The sequence below is a fragment of the Hemitrygon akajei genome, chromosome 4 (assembly GCF_048418815.1).
Source record: "Hemitrygon akajei chromosome 4, sHemAka1.3, whole genome shotgun sequence".
Classification (NCBI taxonomy): domain Eukaryota; kingdom Metazoa; phylum Chordata; class Chondrichthyes; order Myliobatiformes; family Dasyatidae; genus Hemitrygon; species Hemitrygon akajei.
The window spans coordinates 33,245,931-33,273,107 of NC_133127.1; the positions used below are offsets into that span (position 1 = coordinate 33,245,931).

The 27,177-nt window shown below is 40.8% G+C and overlaps 1 protein-coding gene across 1 annotated transcript; it reads right to left on the reverse strand.

Annotated features, from left to right (window-relative positions):
• Window positions 1-5,363: 5,363 nt before the first annotated feature.
• On the reverse strand, window positions 5,364-27,177 carry tmem129 (transmembrane protein 129, E3 ubiquitin protein ligase). Its single transcript, XM_073042263.1, has 4 exons — window positions 26,909-27,177; window positions 21,258-21,729; window positions 20,855-21,014; window positions 5,364-15,824 (listed from the first exon to the last, which is right to left on the reverse strand). Exons 1-4 carry the CDS (start codon window positions 27,111-27,113, stop codon window positions 15,576-15,578), a joined length of 1,086 nt encoding a protein of 361 aa, XP_072898364.1. The 5' UTR covers window positions 27,114-27,177; the 3' UTR covers window positions 5,364-15,575.

Genomic DNA, 27,177 nt, shown 5'->3' on the forward strand with positions numbered 1-27,177 from the left:
CTTTTGCCTTAAACCATGCATTCAAATTCTTCTGCTTCCTGTTTAACTACAGTCAGAGAGAAACAGTTGCGACTAGCCACATTTCCTGCTGACGGTCTCAATGAATACTTTTGATCTTTAGCTTGAATCGGATGGTAAACGGTAGCATTCATTTTGCTACATCAAATAAAGACATGCAAGAGTCTTAATCCAAAAGAATAATGCAACAATGAAAACAAAGTAATATTCTATACTCTAGAGCTCTGTCGACAGTGATATTTGGGGGTCAGATTACCATTTTTCTTAAAGAATTCTAGGATAATTCTGTTACTTTCATCAATTTCTGCTTAAATTATGGTGCCAATTAATATTTAGGTTCTGTCTGATCTGCTGTTGTCCAAACTGAGTCTTAGAATGATATGACATCGATACAGGCCCTTCAGCCGAATGAGTCCATGTTGACCACAGTGCACACCGAGCTAATCCCAATTTCCTGCGATCTGCCCTTCTCCCTATCAGCCCTGCCACTGTATACCACTATCCAAGTACTTCTTAAATGATACTACTGTACCTGCCTCAACCACTTCCTCTGGCAGCTCTTTCCATATACTCACCATGCTCGGTGTGAAAAAATTTGCCCCTCTGGTCCCTTTGAAATCTTTTCCTTGTACCCTAAATCCATGCCCCCTGATTTGAAGTCCCTTACCCTGGGAAAAAGACTGCTACCTTCCACCTTATCTATGCCTCTTAATATTTTAAACATTTCCACGAGGTCACCTACATTCTAAGGAATAAAGACCTAACCTGGTCAATCTGCCCCTATAACACAAGTCCTCCAGTCCTGGGAGCATCCTTTTAAAATCCAAAAACAAAAGAAATCAATGGATTGAAGCTCAGAGATTTGTAAGCAGAACTGAGATTTTTCACACTATATTCTGACCCTTCATTTCTCTGTTAGTTAACTCAGATGGCTGCAATCCCACTCCAATACATTTGAATAGTCCGCCCATCACCCAGCAGTATCATTCTTCCCTTGACACCCTTTCTTCCTTATTTATATGATAACTCTAAATGATATAACGAGTAGACCAAGGCAATCTTCCACGTTGATGGAAAGATTCCGGTGTTGCAACTGCACTATTGTAGCTTAGCTGGAGGAATAACTAGTTCTGCTGAGCAGGTCTTCAGTACTACAAATGGCATGCTGTCTAGTTCCTTAGTCCTTGCTGTATCCAGTGCTCGCAGCTGTTTCTTAATAGGATTTTCAGAGAATCAAACTGGTTGACTTCTGTGATGCAGGGATCTGAGAAAGCTGAGTTGGATTATCAGTGGGGTGGACTGATACTCTCTGAAATTCAGAGTATACCGTGGTCTCACTGAAACATGTATGTTTGAAAGAGGTAGATGATGAGAGCTTGTTACTCACTTGGTAGTGTACCAAGGAAAAGGTAATGCAGGTCCTACTCCTTAAGTTCTTACCCCTGCCAATCCACTCTCGCCAGCCTGATCTTCTCTATCTCTTATGATCTCCTCTAACCACACCACAATACACTCTAACCCCCACTTCTTTACAACCCAGCATCTCACCCACAACTTGGTGCCACACAATAGTGGAACATGCAGATGAAAAGACTTTGTGCTGGTCTGCAAAGCCTTTCAGCTATCCAGAAGTGTAATGCCCTGTGTAAGACCATAGACTTGCCTTTTCAAATATAGTTCAGTTTCCAACCTTGCATCTGCTAAAGTGTCTAATACTTTTATAAGTTAGACACTTCGGTTGTGGGTGACAAACCAAAATTAGGTTTCAGTCAGTCTGGCTGTACTGAAGGCTATAACATTTTCCACAAATGCACAGCAAAATGTCAGGTGAAACAAAATCTGAAACCCATAAAAGCTGTGGTAGATGCATGGAGAGGGGGAGCTTGTTGCATGGGCAACAGTTCGCTCTCCATATCGTACTTCCCAGGCTTGTGTATCTGGACAGCCAGAAAGCACCATTCATGATTGATCCTGACCAACGGAAGCCCTCATCTCACCATACTTCAAAGGAAAGACACAGACCAACACAGTTTGGTACAGAAGCATCACAGGAGGTGCCAGTCAGCATTGAACTCAATGTAGGACTGCTTTAGGGACTCCAACTCTGGATTTTTCCCTCAGGGTTTACTCCCTCAGACTTCCCCATGAGTGGGTGTAGTCACAAGACAGTGGAGGTTTGAGATCAGAGTTTTCCTTCTCCTAGATGAGCTGCCATCCATGGTTGATGAGCTCCATCTGCCCCAAGCGATTGGTCTTAAGTCGCCAGAAACCCACCTTTGCCCCTCCTCCTGTCAGTAAAAGCAGTTCTGCCGGGCTTAGTAGCTAAGCCACACGTAAAGGCCAGGAGCTGGTCTTGGTTGTCAGAGGCTACCTGAGGTGCATGCCATTGGGAGCATTTAATAGGTAGTGGGAGCTTGTCCCCATTACCACTCTGGCTATAACCACCATAAGGAACTTTGAAGTATACTTAATCAATAAAAAGATTGATCTTGCAATGCAATTGAGATTGTCACCTCAATTTCTATTTAAAATGAACGAAATTTACAGCAATAATGACTTCTACACTTGGATACCTGTTAGTTAATGTAAATATCTAATTACCCAATCGTGTGGCACCAATTCAATGCATAAAAGCTTGCAGAAATGGCTCAAGGTTCAGCTGTTGTTTAGACCAAATAACAGAATGAGGAAGAAATGCCATCTAAATGACTTTGACCAGGGAATAATTGTTGGTGCCAGACAGGGTGTTTGAGTATCTCAGAAACTGCTGATTTCTTGTGATTTTCACACATAATAGTCTCTAGAGTTTACAGAGATTTTTGTGCAAAATAAAAATAATCTAGTGAGCTGTGGGAAAATATCTTGTTAATGAGAGAGGTCAGAGGAGAATGACCACACTGGTTCAAGTTGACTGAAAGGCAACAATAACTCAAATAACCACACATTACAGCGGTAGTGTGTCCAAGGAGCAGTTCTGAACACACAGCACATTGGAAACTTGATGTGGGCGGGCCTCAGCAGCAGAAGACCAAAAACATACATTCGGTGGCCACTTCATTAAGTACAGGAGGTATTTAATGAAGTACCCACTGAGTGTTGTATTGTATGGTATAATGTTATGCTGCACAGGGATGTTATTGAAGTACGCTGGAAACATTCATAAGGTTAGGTACCATATGCGGAGAGAGAAACAGTTAACATTTCACATCCATGGCCCTTTTTCAAAACCTTGCCTGCTGACCCTGTGTAAATTCATGGACCAGTCCAGCAGAGTTAGGAATATGATGGTACCTAACGCTGGGTAGAGTGATGAATAGGGCACAAAGTTCACAAACCTGCAACTAATTAGAGACCTGCATAGAAACATAGAAATCTACAGCACATTATAGGCCCTTCAGCCCACAATGTTGTGCTGATGATGTAACCTGCCCTAGAAACTGCCTAGAATTTCGCCACTGCATAGACCTCTATTTTTCTATTACCCATCTAAGAGTCTCTAAAAAGATATTGTATACACCTCTACCACTGATGCTGGCAGTGCATTCCATGCACCCACCACTCTCTGTGGAAAAACTTACCCCTGACATCACCTTGTACCTACTTCCAAGCACCTTAAAACTGTGCACTCTCATGTTAGTCATTTCAGCCCTGGGAACAAGCCTCTGGCTAGCCACACAATCATTGCCTCTCATCATCCTACACATCTCTATCAGGTCACCTCTCATCCTCCATCACTCCAAGGAGAAAAGGCAAAGTTTGCTCAACCTATTCTCATAGGGCATGCTCTCCAATCCAGGCAACATCCTTGTAAATCTCCTTTACACTCTCTCTATAGTATCCGCATCCTTCCTGTAGTGAGGTGACCAGAAATGAACACCTCACTCCAAGTGGGGTCTAACTAATGTCATATGTCATCTATAACATTACCTCACGGCTCTTGAACTCAATCCCACAGTTGATGTCCATCTGCCACTTCTCAGCCCAGTTCTGCATCCTATTGATGTCATGCTGTAACTTCTGACAACCTTCCAGCCAATCCACAACACCCCCAACCTTTGTATCATCAGCAAACTTACTAACCCATCTTCTACTTCCTCATCCAGGTCATTTATAAAAACCACAAAGCAGAACAGATTCCTGTGAAACACCACAGGTCACCATCCTCCGTGCAGAATACAAATCATCTACACCACCCTTTGCCTTATGTGGGCAAGCCAATTCTCAATCCACAAAGCAAGTTCTCCTTGGATCCCATGTCTCCTTACTTTCTGAATCTTACATGAGGAACCTTTTCGAATGCCTTACCGAAATCCATACACACAACATCCACTGCTCTACCTTCATCAATGTGTTTTATTGCATCCTCAAAGAATTCAATCAGGTTCATAAGGCATTACCTGCCCCTGACAAAGCTACGCTGCTATCTCTACTCAGATTATGTCTCTACAAATGCTCATAACTTCTGCCTCTTAGGATCATCTCCAACAACTTGCCCATCACTGAAGTAAGACTCACTGGTCTATAATTTCCTGGGTTATCTCTACTCCTTTTCTTGAACAAGGGAACAATGTTTGCAACGTTCCAATCCTCTGGTATTCCTCCGGTCCCTAGATCATCACCAGAGGCTCAGCAATCTCCTCTCTTGCTTCCCACTGTAGCCTGGGGTACAGCTCATCCAGTTTTGGTGACCTTTCTAACTTAATACCTTTCCAAAGCTCCAGCACATCCTCTTTCTCAATATCTATACACTCAAGCGTTCCAGTCCACTGTAAGTCAACCCCACATTGCCAAGGTCATTTTCACTGGTGAATATTTAAGCAAAGGATTCTTAAGTACCTCCGCTACCTCCTCTGGCTCCATGCACACATTTCCACTCTCACTGCTGATTGGTCCTATTCTCACACGGTTCAGCCTTTTGCTCTTCACATACTTGTAGAATGCCTTGGGATTTTCCTTATTTCTGCTTGCCAAGGCCTTTTCATAGCCCCTTCTATTTCTAATAATTTAATTCTTGAGCGCCTTCCTGGCACACTTGTAATTTTCTAGAGCTCTAACAGTACCTAGTTTCTTGAACCTTTCATAAGCTTTCCTTTTCTTCTTAACTGGTTTTTCTACATCCTTTGTACACCATGCTTCTTTTACCCTACCTGAATGGAACATACCTATGTTGAACACCATGCAAATGTTCCCTGAGCATTTGCCACATTTCTGCTGTGTATTTTACTGAGAACATCTGCTCCCAATTTATGTTCTCAAGTTCCTGTCTAATAGCATTCCCCCATCCCAATTAAATGTTTTCCCAAATTGTTAAGTGCAGGACAAACAATAGTTGTATAGGGTAACACTAACTTTAAAGATTAGATTAGCTTTATTTGTCACATATACATCATACAACTAGATGTGTCATTTGCATCAATGACTAACACAGTCTAAGGATGTGCTGGAGGCAGCCTGTGAATGTTGCCATCCTTCCAGTGCTAATGTAGCATGCCCACATCAACACACACAAGTTGCTGGAGGAACTCAGCAGACCAGGCAGCATCAATGGAGAACAGTAAACAGTCGACGTTTCAGGATAAGACCCTTCATCAAGACTGGAAAGAAAGGGGAGAAGTCAGAATACAAAGGTGGGGGGAGGGGAGCAAGACATACAAGGTGACAGGTGAAACCAGGAGAGAGGGTAGGGAGGTAAAGAGCTGGGAAGTTGAATGGTGAAAGGATTGGAGAAGAGTGAATCTAATAGGAGAGGACTTTAGACCATGGAAGAAAGGGGAAAGGAGCACCAGAGGGAGGTGATGGGCAGGTAAGGAGATAACATGTGGGAGGGAAACAAGAATGGGGAATGGTGAAGGAGAAGGTGAGGGGACCAATTACCATAAATTTGAGAAATCGATGTTCATGCTATCAGATTGGAGGCTATCCAGATGGAATATAAGCTGGTGCTCCTCCAACCTGAGCGTGGCCTCATCGCAGTAGTAAGGAGACCATGGACAGGCCTGTTGGAATGGGAAGTATAATTGAAATGGGTGGCCACTGAGAGATCCTGCTTTTAGTGGCGGACGGAGTGGAGGTGCTTGTCAAAGTGGTCTCCCAAGCTACATTGGTTCTCACTGATATGCAAGAGGCCACACCAGGAGCACTGGATACAGTAGATGACCTCAACAGACTCACATATGAAGTGTCACCTCAACAGGAAGCACTGTGTTGGGTCCTGAATGGTAGTCAGGGAAAAGGTGTAGGGCCAGGTGTGGCACTTGTTCCCCTTGCAAGGATAAGTATCAGGAGGGAGATTAGTGGGGAGGGACAAGTGGACAAGGGAGTGGTCCCTGAGGAAAGCAGAAAGTAGGAGGGAAGCAAAGATGTGCTTGGTGGTGGGATCCCTTTAGAGATGCCAGAAGTTATGGAGAATTATGTGTGGAGGCTAGTGGGGTGGTAGGTAAAGACATGAGGAACCCTATTCCTGGTGTGGTGGCAGCAGGATAGGGTGAGTGCAGATGTGCGTGAAATGTTAAAGATGTGGGGGAGGGTAGCACTGATAGTAGAGGAAGGGAAGCCCCTTTCTTGAAGGAGGATGTCTTAGTTGTTCTAGAATGAAAGGCCTCATCCTGAGAACAGACGTAGTGGAGATGAACAAACTGAGAGAAGGGTATGGCATTTTTACAAGTGACAGAGTGGGAAGAGGCATAGTCCAGGTAGCTGTGAGAATCAATGGGTTTGGAAAAGATATAAGTAGATAGACTGTCTCCAGAGATGGAAACAGAGAGATCAAGAAAGGGAAGGGAGGTGTCAGAAATGGACTAAGTAAATTTGAGGGCAGGGAGGAAGTTGGAGGAAATCAATGTGCTCAGCAAGGGTGCAGGAAGCAGCAACAATGCAGCCGTCAATGTATCATTGGAAGAGTTGGGGAGCGATGTTGGTGTAGGCTTGGAACATGAATTGTTTCATGTAGCTGATGAAAAGAAAGGCATTGCTGGGACCCATGCCAGTGCCATGGCTACACCTTTGGTTTGAAGGAAGTAGAAGGAGCCAAAGGAGAAATTATTGAGGGTGAGGGCCAGTTCCGTCAAATGGAGGAGAGTGGTGGTGGAAGAGAACTGGTTGCGTATGTTGTTCAGAAATGAGCAAAGAGCTTTAAGGCCCTTCTGATGGGGTGGAGGTGTATACGGACTGGTCATCAGTGAAAATGCCCGCAACTTGCTAACCTTAACCCATTTGGCTTTAGGAATGTGGAAGGAAAACAGAGCACCTGGAGGAAACCTACATAGTCACTGGGAGAACAAACAAACTTCTTAAAGACAGAGATGGGCATCAAACATTAAGCGCTAGTAATGTTAATTGTTGCATTAAGACTAACAAATAAAGAATGAACAGAACTTCACAAGACATTCACTAGAATTGCATCAGTCATGGATAATCCTGATGAAGGGTCTCTGCCCAAAATGTTGACTGTTCACTCTTTTCCATAAATGCTGCCTGCCCTGCTGAGTTCCTTCAGTATTTTGTGAATGTTCTGTAGATTTTCTCATGTTTGTAATCCTATATCTAAAACTTGTGCTATCTGACTCTCACCATTCAAGCAGCTTCAATTTTTCCAATTGACCTAGCATGTCTGTCAGGAAAATATATCTGCCAACAAAATATTTTCTGATACAAATTGCAAAGAATAGCAGTGGCATGAATCATGTAGATAGGTAGAACCTGTTAACAGGCATCCTCTAGGATGGTAGCATAATCCCAGCAAAAGGTTGAACTACCTGGTGAGGGCAGTGAAGATATCAGTGCTCTCACCCTCCTTCCTATCAAATATAATGCACACTTCCATATTACATTGTGTTTCGACCTTCACACAATCTCACCCTTCCTGTAATATTTCTGCTGTGCAACTAGGAAATGAAAGTTGAAAGAAGTGCAGCTTCTTTATGAAGTTTTCATTCTTTTCACAGGAAAGTAATGTTACTCAGAGTCAGAGACCTGGGCCACTAAGTATGAATTCCCCTCATTTTAGGGAGAAGTCAGATCCCTTGGAAAGGCATTCTGCACTGGGGACAGAACATTTGTAAGGAGCCAGTGCTTGTAAAGAGTTTCTATGCTTTCCCATGAGTTTCTTCTGGGTGCTCCAGTTTCCTCCCACATTCCAAAGTTGTATGGGCTAGTAGGTTAATTGGTCACATGGGTGAAATTGAGCAGCACTCTTTTGTTGGGCTTGTTACCGTGCTAGAAGTCTCTAAATCTAAATATCTCTAAAAATTGCTCTCACAACTTCTCAATGTCTTATCTTCCCAGCTCTTTGAAATTAGGAACTGCACACTATTATCTACTTTGGTCAAGTTTTGGCAGACTTAAATTTAATCAAAGTAGTTCAATGTGTCATTCTATTTTGCAATGCCCAAGTCAAAAATTTATTATATTTCATAATGGAACTAGCAAATGGGATGAGCTTGGATGGGCATCATTGTTGACGTGGATGCGTTGAGCTAAAGGGCCTGTTTCCATGACTTATTACATAGCTCTGTAACGTTGTGCTAAAAAAGACCATAATCTAATTAAACTTGATTCGGTCTTGAATACAATGTTAGACAACTGGGATGATCAGAATTCACAAGTTAGTATGGGCTTTGGGTTCGAAGAACAACGAAGGAGTAAGGATCTCAATGAGGTATTAACGTGCAAATAATCCATGCCTTTATTTCCTTTGTGTGTTTTTATTACAGAAACTAGAATTAGAATCGATAGCTTATGCCAATAATATTGTGGTATTTGGTGAGATTGAAGAAATTGTTCTCCTCCATTGATGCTGTCTGACCTGCTGAGTTCCTCCAGCATTTTGTGTATGCCTTTCAGAATAGTGTCTGTTTAGGGATACTAGATTCAGGCAAGGCTACTGAGCACACAAATAAAGAAAAAAAATCTTTCCTATTCACACTCTCTAGGGCTCTCATAATTTTATAAACTTCAACCAAACCTCCATGCAGTTTAAATTCATTATTCCTGACAATCCTGGCTAATTTGTTCTGAGCCCTTTGTAATGCTATCACACCTTTCCTGTATGTACACTTGTGGCTAGTACATTAATGCACTAGTTGTGGGGTAATAAACTCAGTGGCCATTTTATTAGGTACACCTGCTCATTAATGCAAATATCTAATCAGCCAGTGATGTAGCAGCAACTCAAGGAATAAAAATATGTAGACATGGTCAGGTGGTTCAGTTGTTGTTCAGACCAAACATCAAAATGGGGAAGAAATCTGATCTAAGTGACTTTGACTGTGGAATGATTGCTGGTACCAGACAAGGTGGTCTGAGAATCACAGAATCTGCTAATCTCCTGGGATTTTCACACATAACAGTCTCATGAGCGGAGGTTCCCAACCTTTTTTATGCCATGGACCCCTACTGTTAACTGAGGGGTCCCTGGACCTCAGGTTAGGAACCCCTGCTCTACAGTTTACAGAGAATGATGCAAAAAGCAATAAAAAAGCATCCAGTAAGTGCCAGTTCTGTGGGCAAAAATACCTTGTTAATGAGAGTGGTCAGAGATTACCCAGACTGTTTCAAGCTGACAGGAAGACAACAGCAACTCAAGTAACCACACATTATAATAGCGGTATGCAGACAGCATCTCTGAATGCACATGCTGAACCTTGAAGTGGATGGACTTCAGCAGCAGAAGACCACACTGGGCTTCACTCCTGCACCTAATAGGGCTGCTGAGTGTATGTTACATAACTGTGATATGACATCTTTCTGCTTTATTACATGACTCAACTAACATTCCATTTCTTCTTAGCTACCTAACCTACACACTCTGCCATCTAAAGGGATCCATAGCTTTTGGTTCCTCCACATTTTCCATTCCTTTTCAGATTTTGATGTTATAACTCCTAAGAGCAACACTTTTGTTTCCACTATAGCTTTCCACCATCTCCCAGGCTACAAAATCCATTTATGTACTTTAACCAGACCCTATTTAGTACTTGATTGTAATAGAATTTGGCATTTGCAGGTTATGAACTGCAAGATAATAACTAGAATATACGTACACAACGCTGGAAGAACTCAGCAGGTCAGGCAGCATCCGTGAGAAAAGAGTAGCCAACGTTTCGGGCCAAGACCCTTCATCAGCAATGTGGGGGGGGGGGGAAGAGAGGCCGAAGCCCAGTAATAGAGATAGGGGAGGGGGTAGGGCTTAGAGGCGCCAGGTGGAAAACCAATCAGAAGAAAGCTAAAGGGGGGAGGGGGAGGGGATAAGCATGAAAGAACTGTAGAGATAAAGAAGCAGAAAGTTGAAAGGGGAGAGAGGCAGAGAGGGACCTGAGATAGGGGAAGGGGGAGGGGGAGGGAATTACCGGAAATTGGAGAATTCAATGTTCATACCACCAGGCTGGAGACTACCCAGATGGTAGATGAGGTGTTGCTTCTCCAACCTGAGTTTGGCCTCATCATGGCAGTAGAGGAGGCCATGTATGGACATATCTAGATGGGAATGAGAGGCAGAGTTGAAGTAGGTGGCAACCGGGAGGTCCTGTCTATTGTGACGGATGGAGCGTAGGTGCTCGATGAAGCAGTCCCCCAATCTGCGTCGGGTCTCACCGATGCAGAGGAGGCCGCACCGGGAGCACCGGATGCAATAGACAACTCCAGCAGACTCGCAGGTGAAGTGTTGCCTCACCTGGAAGGACTGTCTGGGGCCTGGAATGGTGGTAAGGGGGGAGGTGTGGGGACAGGTGTAGCATTTGCACTTGCAGGGATAAATGCCAGGTGGGAGTTCTGTGGGGGGGGGGGGTGTGTGGACCAGGTAGTCGTGGAGGGAATGATCCCTATGAAAAGCTGAGAGGGGTAGAGAGGGAAAGATGTGCTTGGTGGTGGGGGTCCTGTTGAAGGTGGCGGAAGTTGCTGAGGATAATAACTATTTTGTGGAAGCCGTCCAGTACATACCAAGTTCACAATGTGCTTTGTTGCTGCTAATGTGGGGGGGGGGGGGGGGCTTTGGGGTTCTAACATTTAACTGTCATTCATTCTTTGGGGCACTCCTCTGTTTTCGTGGATGTTTGTGAAGAAAAAGAATTTCAGGATGTATATTGAAGAATGGATTAAAGATCACAAAATAGTGAAAAGGGCAAAATTCAATATGCCCAAACAGACACACATAATCCAGAGATATCATAAGTGGTGGGAAAAGAAAGTGAATATAAAGTCGCACAATAATTAGTTACATTCCTCGTGGGGGAAAAGTAAGTAAATTCATCAGTGTGCTGAAAGCTAATTTACTCATCAAAAAAGTGACATATAAGATGAAAGACAGATTATTTTAAGTTTGTAAGCAATCCATTGCAAATGAATAATTAATTTGAACTGGCTATGTATATTTCAAAAACTATGGTAACAGACTTAATTATAATGTACCAGCATGTTCAAACAGATGGAGTATTTATATTGGGATACACTAATTAGAAGAAACCCATCTATATGGATGGATATAAATGATTGGTAATTTTGTCTGTATGAAAGATATTCTGAGATTTAAAATGCAGTATCTAGTTTCCATTATTGAAAGGTAACTGATCTGGCATAAAAAAAACCCATGACCTATCCTTCTCAATTCTAAATGTTTTGACAACAGAAATCAATCTAACTATAGTGTTGCTTACAATATCAATTTATGATATGCTCCTTATACTTTTGATCAATAGACATTCAAAACATTGCTTAATTAGCACTGTGCACTCCACTTCAAATATTCACTTCTTCCATCTTCAATACAATGAGGCTGCACATTACAGTATTTACCAAGCATATTCCAAAGCTGTGACTCAAATGATAGCAGGAGCACAGCAACAATGCCAATAGCAAGTATTGTGTCAAATCACACCCCATCCTGACTCACCAATTCTTTCTCATGGCTGGTTTAAAATTTTGGAACTCAACACAACAAATGGGATTACATTTCCATAATGTGACAGTTCTAGAATGTTACTCGCCTTCACTTTCAAGGAGAGAGAGCAGTGGTTAATAAATGATGGCCTCAAAGATGCCCAAATCGAAGTGTTTGAATAAGAGCATCATTAATTATGCATATCACAAGATCAGCATATGGGACACTTCATATTAGAGAACATTATTAGAGCAACAAAGATTAAAACACTCAAGAATCTCAAGGTGGCAGCTTTATAAATTACACTAGAATGTAAACATATTAATTGGATTTCATAAGTAGAATAGATGGAAACACAATATTCCATGACAAGTAATATGCTTGATGGGCAAGCCGTAGCCTATTTAAGGATCAGATTGGTCCCACAAGATACTATCTGCCAATTTGGGGAAAAAAGGACCCATTTCTGTTTCTTTTCAGACAGCCAGTTCTCTATTCGTCAACACTTTGCTCTCAATCCCAAGTGGTTTAATTTCATATACTAATCTCTTATATCTTTTACATGTGACCTTTATCAAAAAGTTTCTTAAAGTTATAACAAAGCTCATTAAAAAAATTCCAGTTGAATTGCTAGTATAATTTTCCTTTAACCAATGTTAACTTTGTCAGATCATATCTCTCTTCCACAAGTTCCAGGCTATTACATCATTTATAATGGACTCTTGCAATTTGCCTATTATTGATCTCTAAGATAACTCGTCTCTAGTTTCCCTCTTTTCTCTATTTACCTCTTTTTAAATAGTCAGATTATCTGTCCTCCAATCCACTGCAAAAGTTCCAGTTGATCAAAGCATCTCATATTTCTAGGTCTACTTCCTGAAATGCTTTGGGATGCAGACCCATCAGCACTGCGGATTTATCAGTCTTTAATCCCTCTAATTTCCCCCAAATTATTTCCCTTGTAATATTTATTTCATTTAGTTCCTCCCTCTTACTCAACGCTATTTTTCTGTAGGATTATTTGTTTCCTTTGTGAATGCAGAACCAAACTATGTACTTAATTGGCTTGCCATCTTTTTTCTCCAGTTCCTGACTGTAGTGGCCTACATTTGTCCTCATTTATCTATCGAGGCCTTTACAATTAGTTTGTGCTCTCTAGGTTGTGCACTCTGTTTTTCTTTTCTGTATCAACCCCTTTGTCCCCCTTAATTGGCTCCAAATCCTCAGGTTTCCACTTTAACTGGCTTTTTCTCTACTTTTCCCCCAGAAATTTGATATTAACCCTCACAGATGTTGAAATCCATAGATGAGTCACCTTTTCTGTTTTAGTTTTCCATCAGACAGGAATGAATGACTGTTATCATTAATTCACACCCGCATTAAAGATATGCTTTTGACAATCCACTGCCATACCTATATGTTTTCAACACTGGCTCAATAATATTATTGTTTATTTTGATTCAGGAACACATTTCAAAATCAACTCTAACTTTTCATCTTAATGAAGAATTAGTTATGATCAGAAGGATTATTCTTTTCCCTCACGATTGTTTAGTAATCCTTTCTGATTACACTGCACCCAGAATAGGACAGCCTGTCTCCTGAACATACTGGTATCAACCTTGTATATACTCCAGAAATTCCTCCTCGACAGTATTATTTGTAATTCAATTTGTTTGACCTAACTGTACATCAATTATCCTTTGATTAGAGTTGTGCCCTTATTTTATGGATCCGATTTCCTGTTTAATGCCATCCCTACTACTGATGGTCAATATGCAGCTGTTCCTTAGCTCCAACCATGAAAATTCCACATCAATGTTCTCAGACCTAAGAATCTTCAAAGCTAATGTATTGGTTTTCCCTCTCATTGAACAAAGAGCAAGGTCAGCAAGAGCCTAGACTTATTCCTAGAGAAAACCCAATCAGCATGACAATTTTCAAATGCTGTTTAGTTTAATCAAAATGTACATTTTTGTTATTACCAAATGGAAAGGATTATAATGGGCTTTACTGATGATTTCAGAGTGTAAAAATCGTGTTAAATCATCGTTCCATGTGAATGAGGACAATGTCTTTTCTGTATATCTACAAGGATTTAAAATGAAATTGCAACACACTATTCTTTGCATTTATTGTTAAACAAGCTAGAGAGAGTCACACCATTTTCCTCCCTCTACTGGAGGAACTGTGGAAGCATCATCATCAGACTACTGAACTTCAATAAGGTCTATTACCAAAATCTCTGTTAGGTAATAAATCCAAGCTTCCCAATGCCTCTGTTAATCAGGGAACTAACAAAGTGCAGTTGAAGAACACCCTGTCCCAGAAAATGCAATGGCTAATAACATTTTCCTGTAGGAAATCAGAAAATCCCATCACCACGATAGCAACAGGATTCAGCAATAGTTCATAAAGTAGAACTGTGTTTAAAAAAATACATCTCAATTCTCTCATAGGTATTTGCTACCCATTATTGTGTTTTTTCTGCAGTAATCGTGTAATTTGTAGTGATAATGTGGACCACTGCAGATATAAAAATAAGTAATCATTGCCTCTGAAGTATAAAGCTAAAAGACAGTTTAGAATTATATAAAACATACAAGTTTGAAGTTCAGAAACAGTTCAAGCAATTTAAAATAACTTCTAAAAGTTCAATTATTGTCACCCACTCACACAACACAGAAACGGACACTTCAGCCCATCAAGCCAAACCTTGTGACCATTGTCCATCCATTTACACCAATCCCTCTTTAATTGCAGTTTTATTCTCTGCATTTTCTAATCATCTCCTCCCAGATTTCTCATTCACCTGAACACGAGGCAATTTACAATGGCCAATTAACCAACCTGTACAAACCTTTGGGAACGTGGGAGGAAAGCCAGGTAGTCACAGGAAGAATGTGCAAACTCCACAGCATCTTAGGCCAGGATTGAACCCAGCACTGTGGGGCAGTGCTAGCTGTGACCCCCCCCCCCCCCCCACCTCCCCGTAGTGAATTCTTGATCTGACTTCTTCTGTGACAAAAGCCATTAGATTTTAACCTTCCCACCAGATGGAGACACAGGTTTCAGTTTAGGTGTAATAAATTTAACCTGCTAATTACATCAGGGAAGAAAGGCACTCGGCCCATTGAATCTATACCACCACCCACAACGATTCCATCAACCTTAATCCACTCCTCTTACTTCCAGTACCCCTGCAACAGATTCTCTTTCAGATCTACAAACTATTCCCTTAATCCTTTAAGATGGCAATTTACAGTAGCCAATTAGCTACCAGCACTTCTTTGGGATATATAGAAAACTGGTGAACCTGGAACAACTGCATGGAATGACAGGGAGAATGTGGAAGTTCATACAGATGGCAGCTGAAGTCAAAATTGATCATGCATCTCCAAGGCAATGAGGCATCGGCACTAACTGCTGCAGCACTGCGCCACTCTGCAATGGAGTAAAAAAGAGAATACCTCAGGAATTTTGTTACAGAAACTCCTCCAGTTTGTTGGCTTTTGAGGCAGCAACTCACAAATCCTTGGGTCAAAATTGTAAACAAGTGAATAATGTAAGTTTCAGAGGCATTCAAACCATCTAACAAAAATTGGTTGTTATTACAGTACCAGAATGCACAAGGCCAGAAATGAAATCTTGCGTGTAAACAGACAACCAGGCTCACGAGTAATTTTTAGCTAACAATAGAGATATCAAGAATGCAGAACTTTGATCGACAAGTAGGGCAAGGCACCCGGTTTGAAAGCCACGTTTCTGGATGCTGCTGGTCTTGGCGGCTGGCAAACCATTTCCCCATGCAGGTCAGACACCACATAGGACGACAGTAGCACTGTTGGCATTCACCCTCAGTTGGGTCCATACAGACTTTGACAAGTTTGATGTTAGCAGCTGTCTGCATGCAGCCAATGCATGGCTCCAGTTCCTGTTTTAAAGAAACAGTGTGCAATTAAAAGAAAATTAGATAATATCTCTATCATCTGCCTCTAAAAGATCCTTTGAGAACAACTGTGATTCAGTTAACTTACAAAGTTTTAGGTATTATACAATTCTTCAAACTATATTAGTTTTCCAATAACAAATCCAACTCTGCCCTACTTACCAGTATATGTCTTCAAGATCAATGTTATTTTTGATTTGATTAAATACTGACAGCACCATTGTAGAATTGAATTATTGTCACACGAGGTACAACTTGAATTTATATTCTACCTTTTGTTAACGAAATCTGAAAACCTATCCCTTTTTTTAAAGCAATAAAACGACTTTCCATTTACATAGCTTCTGTTATAACAGTTTTCACAAGTGACAAACAGGAACAGATGACCATTTTGAAGTGGCATATGATCTGTAATATAACACACAACTTGGTCACACCACATTCCCACGGACAGTAATTTGAAATCTACTGGAAGGTGTTGGCTACCTTTAATGTGTTTCTTTTAAACACTCCTCCTCTCTTTCAAACATTTCCATGGCTCTTTTATACCCAGCTTAAGAGTTTTGACAGCTCATTCACAAAACAAATGATCAATTCTTTGATTTTCCCCAATGTCATCCATTCTGGTTTCTTTTAGGACTAGTACATGGCTTACTCATTACAGCACAACAGTTTATTGATTCCTTTTACTCAGATGAAGTACTTAACATTTTTCTAGTTCAATTTCCCCAAAAGAAATCCAAACGTTCTAAAGACACACTGCCCTCTCCACCCACCTTCCCCCTCACCTGGATTCACATATTACCTGCCAGCTTATACTGTACTCCTTCCCATCCCCCCCACCTTCTTATTCTGGTTTCTTCCTCCTTTCTTTCCAGCTTTGATGAAGTGTCTCAGCTGAAAATGTTGACTCTTTACTCCCCTCCATGGACGCTGCCTGACTTGCTGATTTACTCAAGCATCTTGTGTGCATTGCTCAAGATTTCCAGCAGCTGCAGAATTTGTTGTGTCTATGATTTACTACCTTTTTTATTCCTTTTCTTGCACTATTACTTTTGCAATTTAGAGTAATTTTATGTCTCTGCACTGTACTGCTACTGCAAAACAACAAATTTCATGTCGTATGAGAGATAGTAAATCTGATTCTGAGCTGACAGATCTGTGCTGGATTTCACATGACTGAATACAGACTGAGAATGTATGGTTGTAATTCATGGTCAAACACAATTCAGTAGTCATTTTAATCCTAAAGCAATCAAAGTGATCAACCCCCACATCTCCTGTGACAAAGGAAGTAATTCACCTCCTCTTTCAGCACAAATTTTCATGTTACAAATTCCATGAAGCACAAGCCAATAAAGAGAGTAACAGTGCTACTGGGATCTTGGTGAATGTCAGTTTTTATGGACTGTGGGAAAATGAACCAGAGTCAAGTGTGTACTTGAGAAGCTAGGAACTGCTAGCCTTCGAACCTTGTGATTGGGTTAGGAAGGGTAGTTCTTTCTGGATTCCTTCCTATTGTAATATTTCTATGTCTCCAAGTTGAATACAGAAATAAAGAACGAATCAGGGATTGGAAAGAGGGAAAGAGAGGAACCGTTCCTGTTTTGAATGGTTATAAATTTCCATGAACAACTCATTACCTGCAAAAATGAGACTCCACTGGGCCAGAATATTGAATGGCAAAACGAGAAAATAAATATCCCCATTGAAAGAGTTTTTACTTTAACAGGCATTACATTACATCGAGTTTAATTGGCAATTAGTATAGAAATGATGAAGTTTCATAAAACGCAAATGCTGAACCAATTTTCTGCAAGACCAATCACAATAGTGCGTTATTATCACAAATTGCCGAATGATTTGTGCAATTACAATTCATATGGTTTCTCTTTTGTATCACAAGACTGTGATGTGATTTCTTTGTTTATAAACTTCAAATGCTGTTATTTTACTGCAAAGTTCTAGCTCGTTAACCTGGAACAAGTTTAATATCTTATAATTGTGTCTGCTAGATATCAGGACATAAACACAAACTAAATAAAAGAAAATTCAGTATTAATGACAGGATGTTCTTTTCCAAGTAAGATTAATTTCTAGAAGAGTTTTCAAAGTTAAGACAGCAACTTATCAATCATTGATAAGTGGCAGATGGAAGCAATGACTATGCTTGAGGCATGGGAAACAAACTGCAAATTTCTATGGAAACATGTTAGATTTAATAAATATCCTCTGTAGACTCCCTCATCTGTACATGCCTTTAATCTTCATTGTACTCAAATCTGAAGCAGAGTGAAAGGGTTTACAAACTTGAGAGCATAGTTTTAACATTTGCTTCGATGCCAAGCTGCAAACTACACACTTACTCTCTTATAATATCAATTATATTCTCTTCCAGATGATTGTGCAGAGTAGAACTGGAGTATACAACTCCAATCTGAGCACTTTAGGATTGCAAAAGAGAACCCCTTAGAGATGATGGATACATTAGGAATGCTCTTCCAAAATTCCCCTCTTTATGAAAAAAGTCATGATAAGAAAACACAGCCAAGAGAAAATAGGGATTTAGCAGCCAGTTATCTTGAGATACATATACTATTGATAAGAAGCTGTTCAATACAGAACATAATGTGATTGGGCATGAGGCCCCTGATGGAGTTTCAAGGATACAAGCAGCAAGGTTTATGATAGAAAACTAATAGATGTAGTAAATCTGACTTTTCGAAATAGCTTTTGATAAAGTAGACAAAAGGTTCTGACAGGATTTATCACATTCAAGGCTACAATTAATAGATTTTTGACAAATAGAGCCTCTAGGGATATGACAGATCAAACTGGAAAATGGATGACCTTAATAAATTGTATGACTATGTGGACTACTTTGGTTTTTATTTCTTTTGTTGACCCGATTCCAACTCTTATAATCATTGACAAGGATTACAGATTTCCAAGGGATTATAAATTTATGAAAAGAAGTGGGATAAGGGGTGTGAAGCAATTTTTAAACAATAATTTAGATAGTCTTGGTGTGACATACTCAAGCTTTCATATCAAGACACAATCCACTTTACATTTCCCTTTTCAGCTATGGCCTCAAGACTTTCTAAGACAAATATGACCTCCTTTGAGAAAACCATCCTCTAATCTGTTACTGTTTCAGAAGTCATTAAACAAAACTCTACTGTTTGCAAAGCTGGATAAAAAGCAACACATTTTTTTGAACAAGTATGCAAGATTAAATCATTTAAATCAGTCTGGTCAAAGTTTCAGTAAGATGAAACCCATCCAGTTTCCTATGTTTCTAGTGTGTTTATCACCTTTTTATGCACTTTCTGGTAGCTTTTACACTTTATTCTATATTATTGTTTTACCTTATTTTATCTCATTTTGATCTGTATGAACAGTATACATACAGATCAAGAGAGCAAATTGCAATAAACCATCAGAAATGTAAGAAACAGAGAATAATTGATGGTTTTCACTGTATCTTGGTATTTGTAACAATAATATGTTGTCCTGTCCATGACCGGAAGAAGCTGCAGAAGATCGTGAACATAGCCCAGCACATCACACAAACCAATCTTCCATCCTTGGACTCACTTTATACTGCACGCTGTCGGAGCAGTGCTGCCAGGATAATCAAGGACACAACCCACCCAGCCAGCACACTTTTTGTCCCTCTTCCCTCTGGGAGAAGGTTCAGGAGCTTGAAGATTCATACGGCCAGATTTGGAAACAGCTTCTTTCCAACTGTGATAAGACTGCTGAACGGATCCTGACCCGAATCTGACCCAAATATCTGGACCTGACTTGCACTACCTTAGCTTCCCTTTTCTGTTTTCTAATTATGATTTATAATTTAAATTTTTTATTATATTTACTTCGATTTGTACTTCACTGTGATGATTGTACGCTCTATCAATTGTTTGGTGACTATAAAAGTAATAAAACAATACCAAATTTCAACCCATAATATATTCCTAAGGTGTTTTAAAATATCTTGAGTAGATGTTAGGACAGCTAATTCCTCTCCAGCTTTCCTACCCACCTAGCTTCACCTGTCACCTTCTAGTTATCCTCCTTCCCCTCCTCACCACCTTTTTATTCAGGTGTCTACCCCTTTCTTTCCAGTCCTGAAGAAGGGTTTTGCCTGAAATGTTTATTTCCATAGATGCTGCCTGACCTGCTGAGTTCCTCCAGCATTTTGTGTGTGTGTGTTGCTTTGGATCTTCAGCATCTGAAGACTTTCTTGTGTTTAGGACAAGTGATTTGAAATTTAGCCAAGGAGGTACACTTGAAGCACTGTGATAAAGATTAGAAAGCAGGAGAGGTAGCAACAGATATGTTGAGGAAATTCTAAATCTTACAGCCTACACAGCTGAAGGGAAAGCCGTAAACAGTGGAACAAGGAAATTCATGGTCAGAGCTTTTGAAGCAGAGAGATTTTGGAGGGTTGCATGGTGTAAAATGGTTACAGAGATAGAAGTGAAGAAGGATGTAGAAGTAAGAATGAAAGTAATTTGAAGTGAATATACATCAGCAAGCACAAAGATGATGGAATTTGATGCAACGTAGGGAAAGTGCTAAAAAATTTTTAAGGCCAGCTCAAATCACAAGATGGGAGGCTTCCAATCCATTGTTAAATAAGGTAATGAACAGGGACTGATACAGAGTTTGTGGAGTAGCTTTATTTTATTTCTAAACAATTAAGCCCAACATACTTTGCATAGTAATGATTCTATTTCCAGTTTAATTGGAGAAGCTTTGTTTACTTTTCCTATTTGCACCCAACTTTGCTTTGCACAGTTATTATTTTTCATTTAACATCAGATGCTTTCCATAATCAGACCTATTCCCCAACTTTACCACTTCTGTGCATGGTTAAACCCTGTTACATTTCCTGACGAAGACCATCAACTCAGAATAAAGCATGCAATATTTATGCTTTTTATTGTTTCTCTGTGATTGTGTTGCCACAGATTCACTGTGATATTATTAATTGTGGCAATGCATACCTGATTCCCAGAAAGATGATAACGTTGATTCAATTCTACTTGGATCTTGAATGTGTCCAAAAACATGTCACTCAGAGACTGATGGATGACCACATTATGGGCATTCCGGACTGTAGTATGGAGCTTCTCACGCAGTTCACCATATTCTGTTGAATTCAACCTGCAAACAAAAAAAATGAAATTTCAATCTGTGACGAGAGCTAATGCTAACCATTTTCTTTTATTTACACCCCACTTGCTATGGCTTTGTTGTATTAAGGCAAAGAGGTTAGAAGACTTTAAAAGTGTTAAGGAAAGAATATTAAGAAATCGGCTCAAAAATGATCAGACAATTAGTCTCAACTTTTAAGCAGCAATAACTTGGAAAATTAAGTCTGACTCTACATTGGGCTGCGTCACCTACCTAATGTCAAATGGTGTGATATGTGGATTGATGATGCCCACTCGGATTGTGAGGAATTGCACTGGTGTATTTAAGTCAGGACACAGTTCGTGCTGCCTTGATTCAGTCAGGGTGAGGTGAATGTCCTGTTGCTGTGCTATATAAACACGATACGTAGTCACCTTTATCACCCAGGTATCAGTGACAACAACTCGGGCTCCTGGTGCACCAGAGGCAAATTTATCAATCCGTCGGAACTCTGTATTAACAGAAGATGCCACAGCTCTCCAACTGGACTGAGGAAGAGCATAGTGTGCAAGGCTTCGAGCTATCGGATGATTGCCCCAATTATTTAAGGACCAATACCAAACGATGAGACTAACAATGACAGGAATTAGCACAGCTATCGCCAAGTAAATAATCCATCCCTTGCTCACAAGGACGTAGTAGTACTTTTCATCAGAAGTTGCAAAACACATTCCAGCATAATAACCTGCAAGAAAAAAAACAAACAGTAAAGAAATACTGACAATAGGAACATACATATCAGTAAAGGAACATCATGTACCTACTTGCAAAGTTTGTGTCAAAACTTAATTGGAAAAAAGATTCTCTGTAGTTCAAAGTCAAAAATGAATTTACTATAAAAGTACATATACAGGGGCATGAAAAAGTTTGGGCATCCCTGGTCAAAATTTCTGTTACTGTGAATAGTTAAGTGAGTAGAAGATGAACTGATCTACAAAAGTCAAAGTTAAAGATGAAACATTCTTTTCAACATTTTAAGCAAGATTAGTGTATTATTTTTGTTTTATACAATTTTAGAGTCAAAAAAAGGAAAGGAGCACCATGTAAATGTTTGGGCACCCCTAGGGATTTGAGCTCTCAGGTAACTTTTACCAGGGTCTCAGACCTTAATTATCTTGTTAGGGCTATGGCTTGTTCACAGTTATCATTAGGGAAGGCCAGGTGATGCAAATTTCAAAGCTTTATAAATACCCTGACTCCTCAAACCTTGTCCCAACAATCAGCAGCCATGGATTCCTCTAAGCAGCTGCCTAGCAGTCTGAAAATTAAAATAAATGATACCCACAAAGCAGGAGAAGGCTATAAGAAGATAGTAAAGTGTTTTCAAGTAGCCGTTTCCTCAGTTCGTAATGTAATTAAGAAATGGCAGTTAACAGGAATGGTGGAGGTCAAGTTGAGGTCCGGAAGACCAAGGAAACTTTCCAAGAGAACTGCTAGAAAGGCAAATCAAAACCCTGTTTGACTGCAAAAGACCTTTAGGAAGATTTAGCAGACTCTGGAGTGGTGGTGCACTGTTCTACTGTGCAGCGACACTTGTGCAAATATGACCTTCATGGAAGAGTCATCAGAAGAAAACCTTTCCTGTATCCTCACCACAAAATTCCGTGTCAGAGGTTTGCAAAGGAACATCTAAACAAGACTGATGCATTTTGGAAACAAGTCCTGTGGACTGAGGAAGTTAAAATAGAACTTTCTGGCCGCAATGAGCAAAGGTATGTTTGGAGAAAAAAGGGTGCAGAATTTCATGAAAAAAACAACTCTCCAACTGTTAAGCACTGGGGTGACTCGATCATGCTTTGGGCTTGTGTTGCAGCCAGTGGCATGGGGAACATTTCACTGGTAGAGGGGAGAAGGAATTCAATTAAATACCAGCAAATTCTGGAAGCAAACATCACACCGTCTGTAAAAAAGCTGAAGATGAAAAGAGGATGGCTTCTACAACAGGATAATGATCCTAAACACACCTCAAAATCCACAATGGACTACCTCAAGAGGCACAAGCTGAAGGTTTTGCCATGGCTCTCACAGTCCCTCGACCTAAACATAATTGAAAATCTGTGGATAGACTGCAAAAGAGCAGTGCATGCAAGACGGCCCAAGAATCTCACAGAACTAGAAACCTTTTGCAAGGAAGAATGGGCGAAAGTACCCCAAACAAGAATTGAGAGACTCTTAGCTGGCTACAGAAAGCGTTTACAAGCCGTGATACTTGCCAAAGGGGGTGTTACTAAGTACTGACCGTGCAGGGTGCCCAAACTGTTTCTTCAGGCCCTTGTCCTTTTTTGTTATTTTGAAACTTAAAAGATGGAAATAAAGAAGTAATCTTGCTTAAAATATTAAAGAAATATGTCATCTTTAACTTTATGCCTTTTGGAAATCAGGTCATATTTTACTTGCTTAGCTATTCACAGTAACAGAAATTTTGACCAGGGGTGCCCAAACTTTTGCATGCCACTGTATATCTCCATATACTACATGGAGATTTATTTTCTTGCAGGCATTTACTGAAAAATGTAAAATTTATGAAAAACTGTACATATAGGCTAACAATTAATGTGCAAAAAAAGATAAACTCTGCAAATAATTAAAAAAAATGAGAACATGAGCTGTACAGCCCTTGAAATTTAGTCTGTAGGTTGTAGAATCAATTCAATGTCGAGGTAAGTGAAGTTATCCACTCTGGTTCAGGAGCCTGATGGTTGTAGGGTAATAACCATTCCTGAACTGGTGGTGTAGGACCCAAGGCTCCAGTACCTCCTGCCCAATGGTAGTCACATGGCCTGGATGGTATGGGTCCTTGATGATGGATTCTGCTTTCTAGTGGCAGCATTGAATGGTGGGAAAGGCTTTGCCTGTGATGGACTGGGCTCTATCCACTACTTTTTGTAGACTTTTCTGTTCCTAGATATTTGTGTTTCCATACCAAGCCATGATGCAACCGGTTAGGATGCTCTCCACTGTGCATCTATAGCAGTTTGTTAGTTTATGGTGAAATGCTGAATCTACACAAACGTCTAACAACGTAGAGGTGCTGTGGCACTTGCATGCTGCTCCCAGGACAGATCCTCTGACATGATAATGCCAAGGAACTTATAATTACTGACTCTTTCCATCTCCAGTTCCCAATGAAGACTGGCTCATAAAATTCCAGCGTCTTCCTCCTGTCTATAATCAGCTCTTTGGTTTTGCTGACATTGAGTAAGAGTTTATTGTTGTGGCACCATTCAACCAGATTTCCATTCTCACTTCTATAATGCCAATTGGTTCACCTCCAACCTTGCTTTCTCTGCAAAATAACACTTTCATTCAAGTGTTAACTTACACCTTTTGAAGTGCAAGGACAATTTTATATTGCATGTAAACTTTGTTTTAATTAGATTTCATCTTGGTCCTGTGTTCGGTGGGTTTCAATGCGATGTAAAAGTTATAAATACCCCAGTGGACTAAATTAAACTGGCAGAAGTTCAAATTTATTATCAAAGTATGTATACAATATGCAACCTTGAGATTTATCTTCTTGCTAGCAGCCACAAAACAAAGAAACAAGGGGGTCCCTAAAAGTCAGTCCACAGCTACTGAGTGAGTTCAGCGCTGAGGTGAGTGAAGCCAGTCCAGGAGCCCAGTGGCTGCAGGGCAAGAACTATTTCCAAACTTGTTAATGTGGGATCCAAGTCTCCCGAACCTTCCTCCCGATAGTAATGGTGAGATGAGAGGGAAGCGGGTTAAGCGCAGACAAAACAGTTCCTCCTTCAGGAGATTGCAAAATTTCTAGTTCGTTTAGATGGTTTAAAAGTACATTTCTTAAAAGAAAATTACAGGCTGCAGATTGCAGTGATCATAGTTCAGACGAAATATATCTAGTAGAGTATCTAGCAGTTTTGTGAGTTGCTGACAAAATGTTGCTGTATGTCCATAAGACCATAAGACTCAGGAGCAGAATTATCCCATTCAGCCCATCAAGTCTGCTCCGCCATTCCATCACGGCTGATTCCGGTTCTCACTCAACCCCATACACCCACCTTCTCACCATATCTTTCGATCAGGAAACTATCAACTTCCGTCTTAAATATACACACAAGCTTGGCCTCCACCAGTCTGTGGCAAAGCATTCCACAGATTTACTACTCTAGCTAAAAAAAAAAAATCCTCCTTACGTCTGTTCCAAAGGATTGCCAGTCAATTTTGAGGTTGTGCCCACTGGTTCTGGATACCCCCACCGTAAGAAACATCTTCTCCACATCCACCCTATCTAGTCCTTTCAACATTCAGTAGGTTTCAATGAGATCTCCTCGCATTCTTCTAAATTCCAGTGAGCACAGGCCCAAAGCTGCCAAATGCTTCTCATATGTTAACCCCTTTATTCCTGGAATCATCCTCATGAACCTCCTCTGGACTCTCTCCAATGATAACACATCCTTTCTGAGACATGGGGCCCAAACCTGTTGACAATACTCTCCGTGCAGCCTGCCTAGAGTCTTATAAAGGCTCGGCATTATCTCCTTGGTTTTATATTCTATTCCCCTTGAAATGAATGCCAACCTTGCATTTGCCTTCTTTATCACAGACTCAACTGTTAATTACCGTAACCTTCTGGGAGTCTTGCATGATTCCCAAGTCCCTCTACACCTCTGATGTTTGAACCTTCTCCCCATTTAGAAATGATCCACACTCTTGTTCCTTTTATCAAAATGCATTATCATACATTTCCCAACACTGTATTCCATCTGTGTCACATTTGCCCATTCTTTTAAGTCCTGCTGCAATCGCATTGCTTCCTCAGCGTTACTTACCCCTCCACCCATCTTCGTATCATGTGCAAACTTTGCTACAAAGCCACTGATTCTATTATTTAAATCACTGACAAAGTGAAAAGTAGCAGTCCTGATACTGACCTCTGAGGAACACCACTAGTCAGCAGCAGCCAACCAGAAAAGGCCCCTTTTATTCCCACTTGCTGGCTCCTGCCTGTCGGCCATTCTGCTATCCATGCCAGTATTTTTCCTGTAACACCATAGGATTTTATCTTGTTAAGAAGCCTCACGTGTGGCACCTTATCAAATGCCTTCTGAAAATCCAAGTAAATGACATCCACTGCCTCACCAGCGCCATCTTGCAAGGGAGCTACAAGGAAAACATTTAGAACTGGCATGGAATTAGATGGAAAGAAAGTTAATCTAGTACACTGGCTAAAGTTGAACTACTATAGAAACAAGAACAAGATTGGAAAAAGCAGTAAAAAACACAAAATGCTGGCAGAACTCAGCAGGCCAGACAACATCTATGGGAGGAGGTAGTGACGACATTTCGGCCCGAAACGTTGTCACTACCTTCTCCCATAGATGCTGTCTGGCCTGCTGAGTTCTGCCAGCATTTTGTGTTTTTTATTTATTTCCAGCATCTGCAGATTCACTCGGGTTGCCTTGGAAAAAGCAGTACGTGTGAAAAAGAGAATTAGATTTAATAGGCCAGTATATAGACTTTATGTCAGAACAGGGTTGCAATTCTGATTTAATATAAGGAATTCATTCAATTCTCAAAGAATTGATCAGTTTCTTTCTGCAGAAACCTAAGAGAGGAAGTAGAATGTAACTTTCTTTTCCTACACGTGTCAGCAAGTACAAATGACACGGACCCATATACACCTGCCTCAAGAGTTTCAGTAACTACAATGATCACTGGAACTGAAATTAGAGAGTTCAAACCTTTTAATACAGGCAATTGACAACGCCTTGATTAGACGCCAGCAGAGGGCCCGGGCCGGTCCGGTCCGGTCCCACAGTCCCAGCAGAGGGCCCGGTCCGGTCCCACAGTCCCAGCAGACCGCTCGGGCCATCCTCCCCTGCCACCGGCGCAGCGGCGCTTACCTAGCGGCAGTAGTGAGTGCACGGCGAGAGTGGCGGCCGTCCTGCGGATGTGGTAGTGGACGAAGGCCAGCTGCTCGCTGCCCAGCTGATCGGACAGCAGGTCCTGCACCGTCAATCCCGCCGAACGGAACTCAGTCGGGGTTAAAACGAAGCAGAAGCACAAAACGACGTAAAACAACGTGAACACCACCTCGGGGTTGTTCATTGTCAAAACCCCCAGCTGTGGTCTCCGTGGAAACACGAAAATCAGGTCCGGGGCCCGGCCCGCC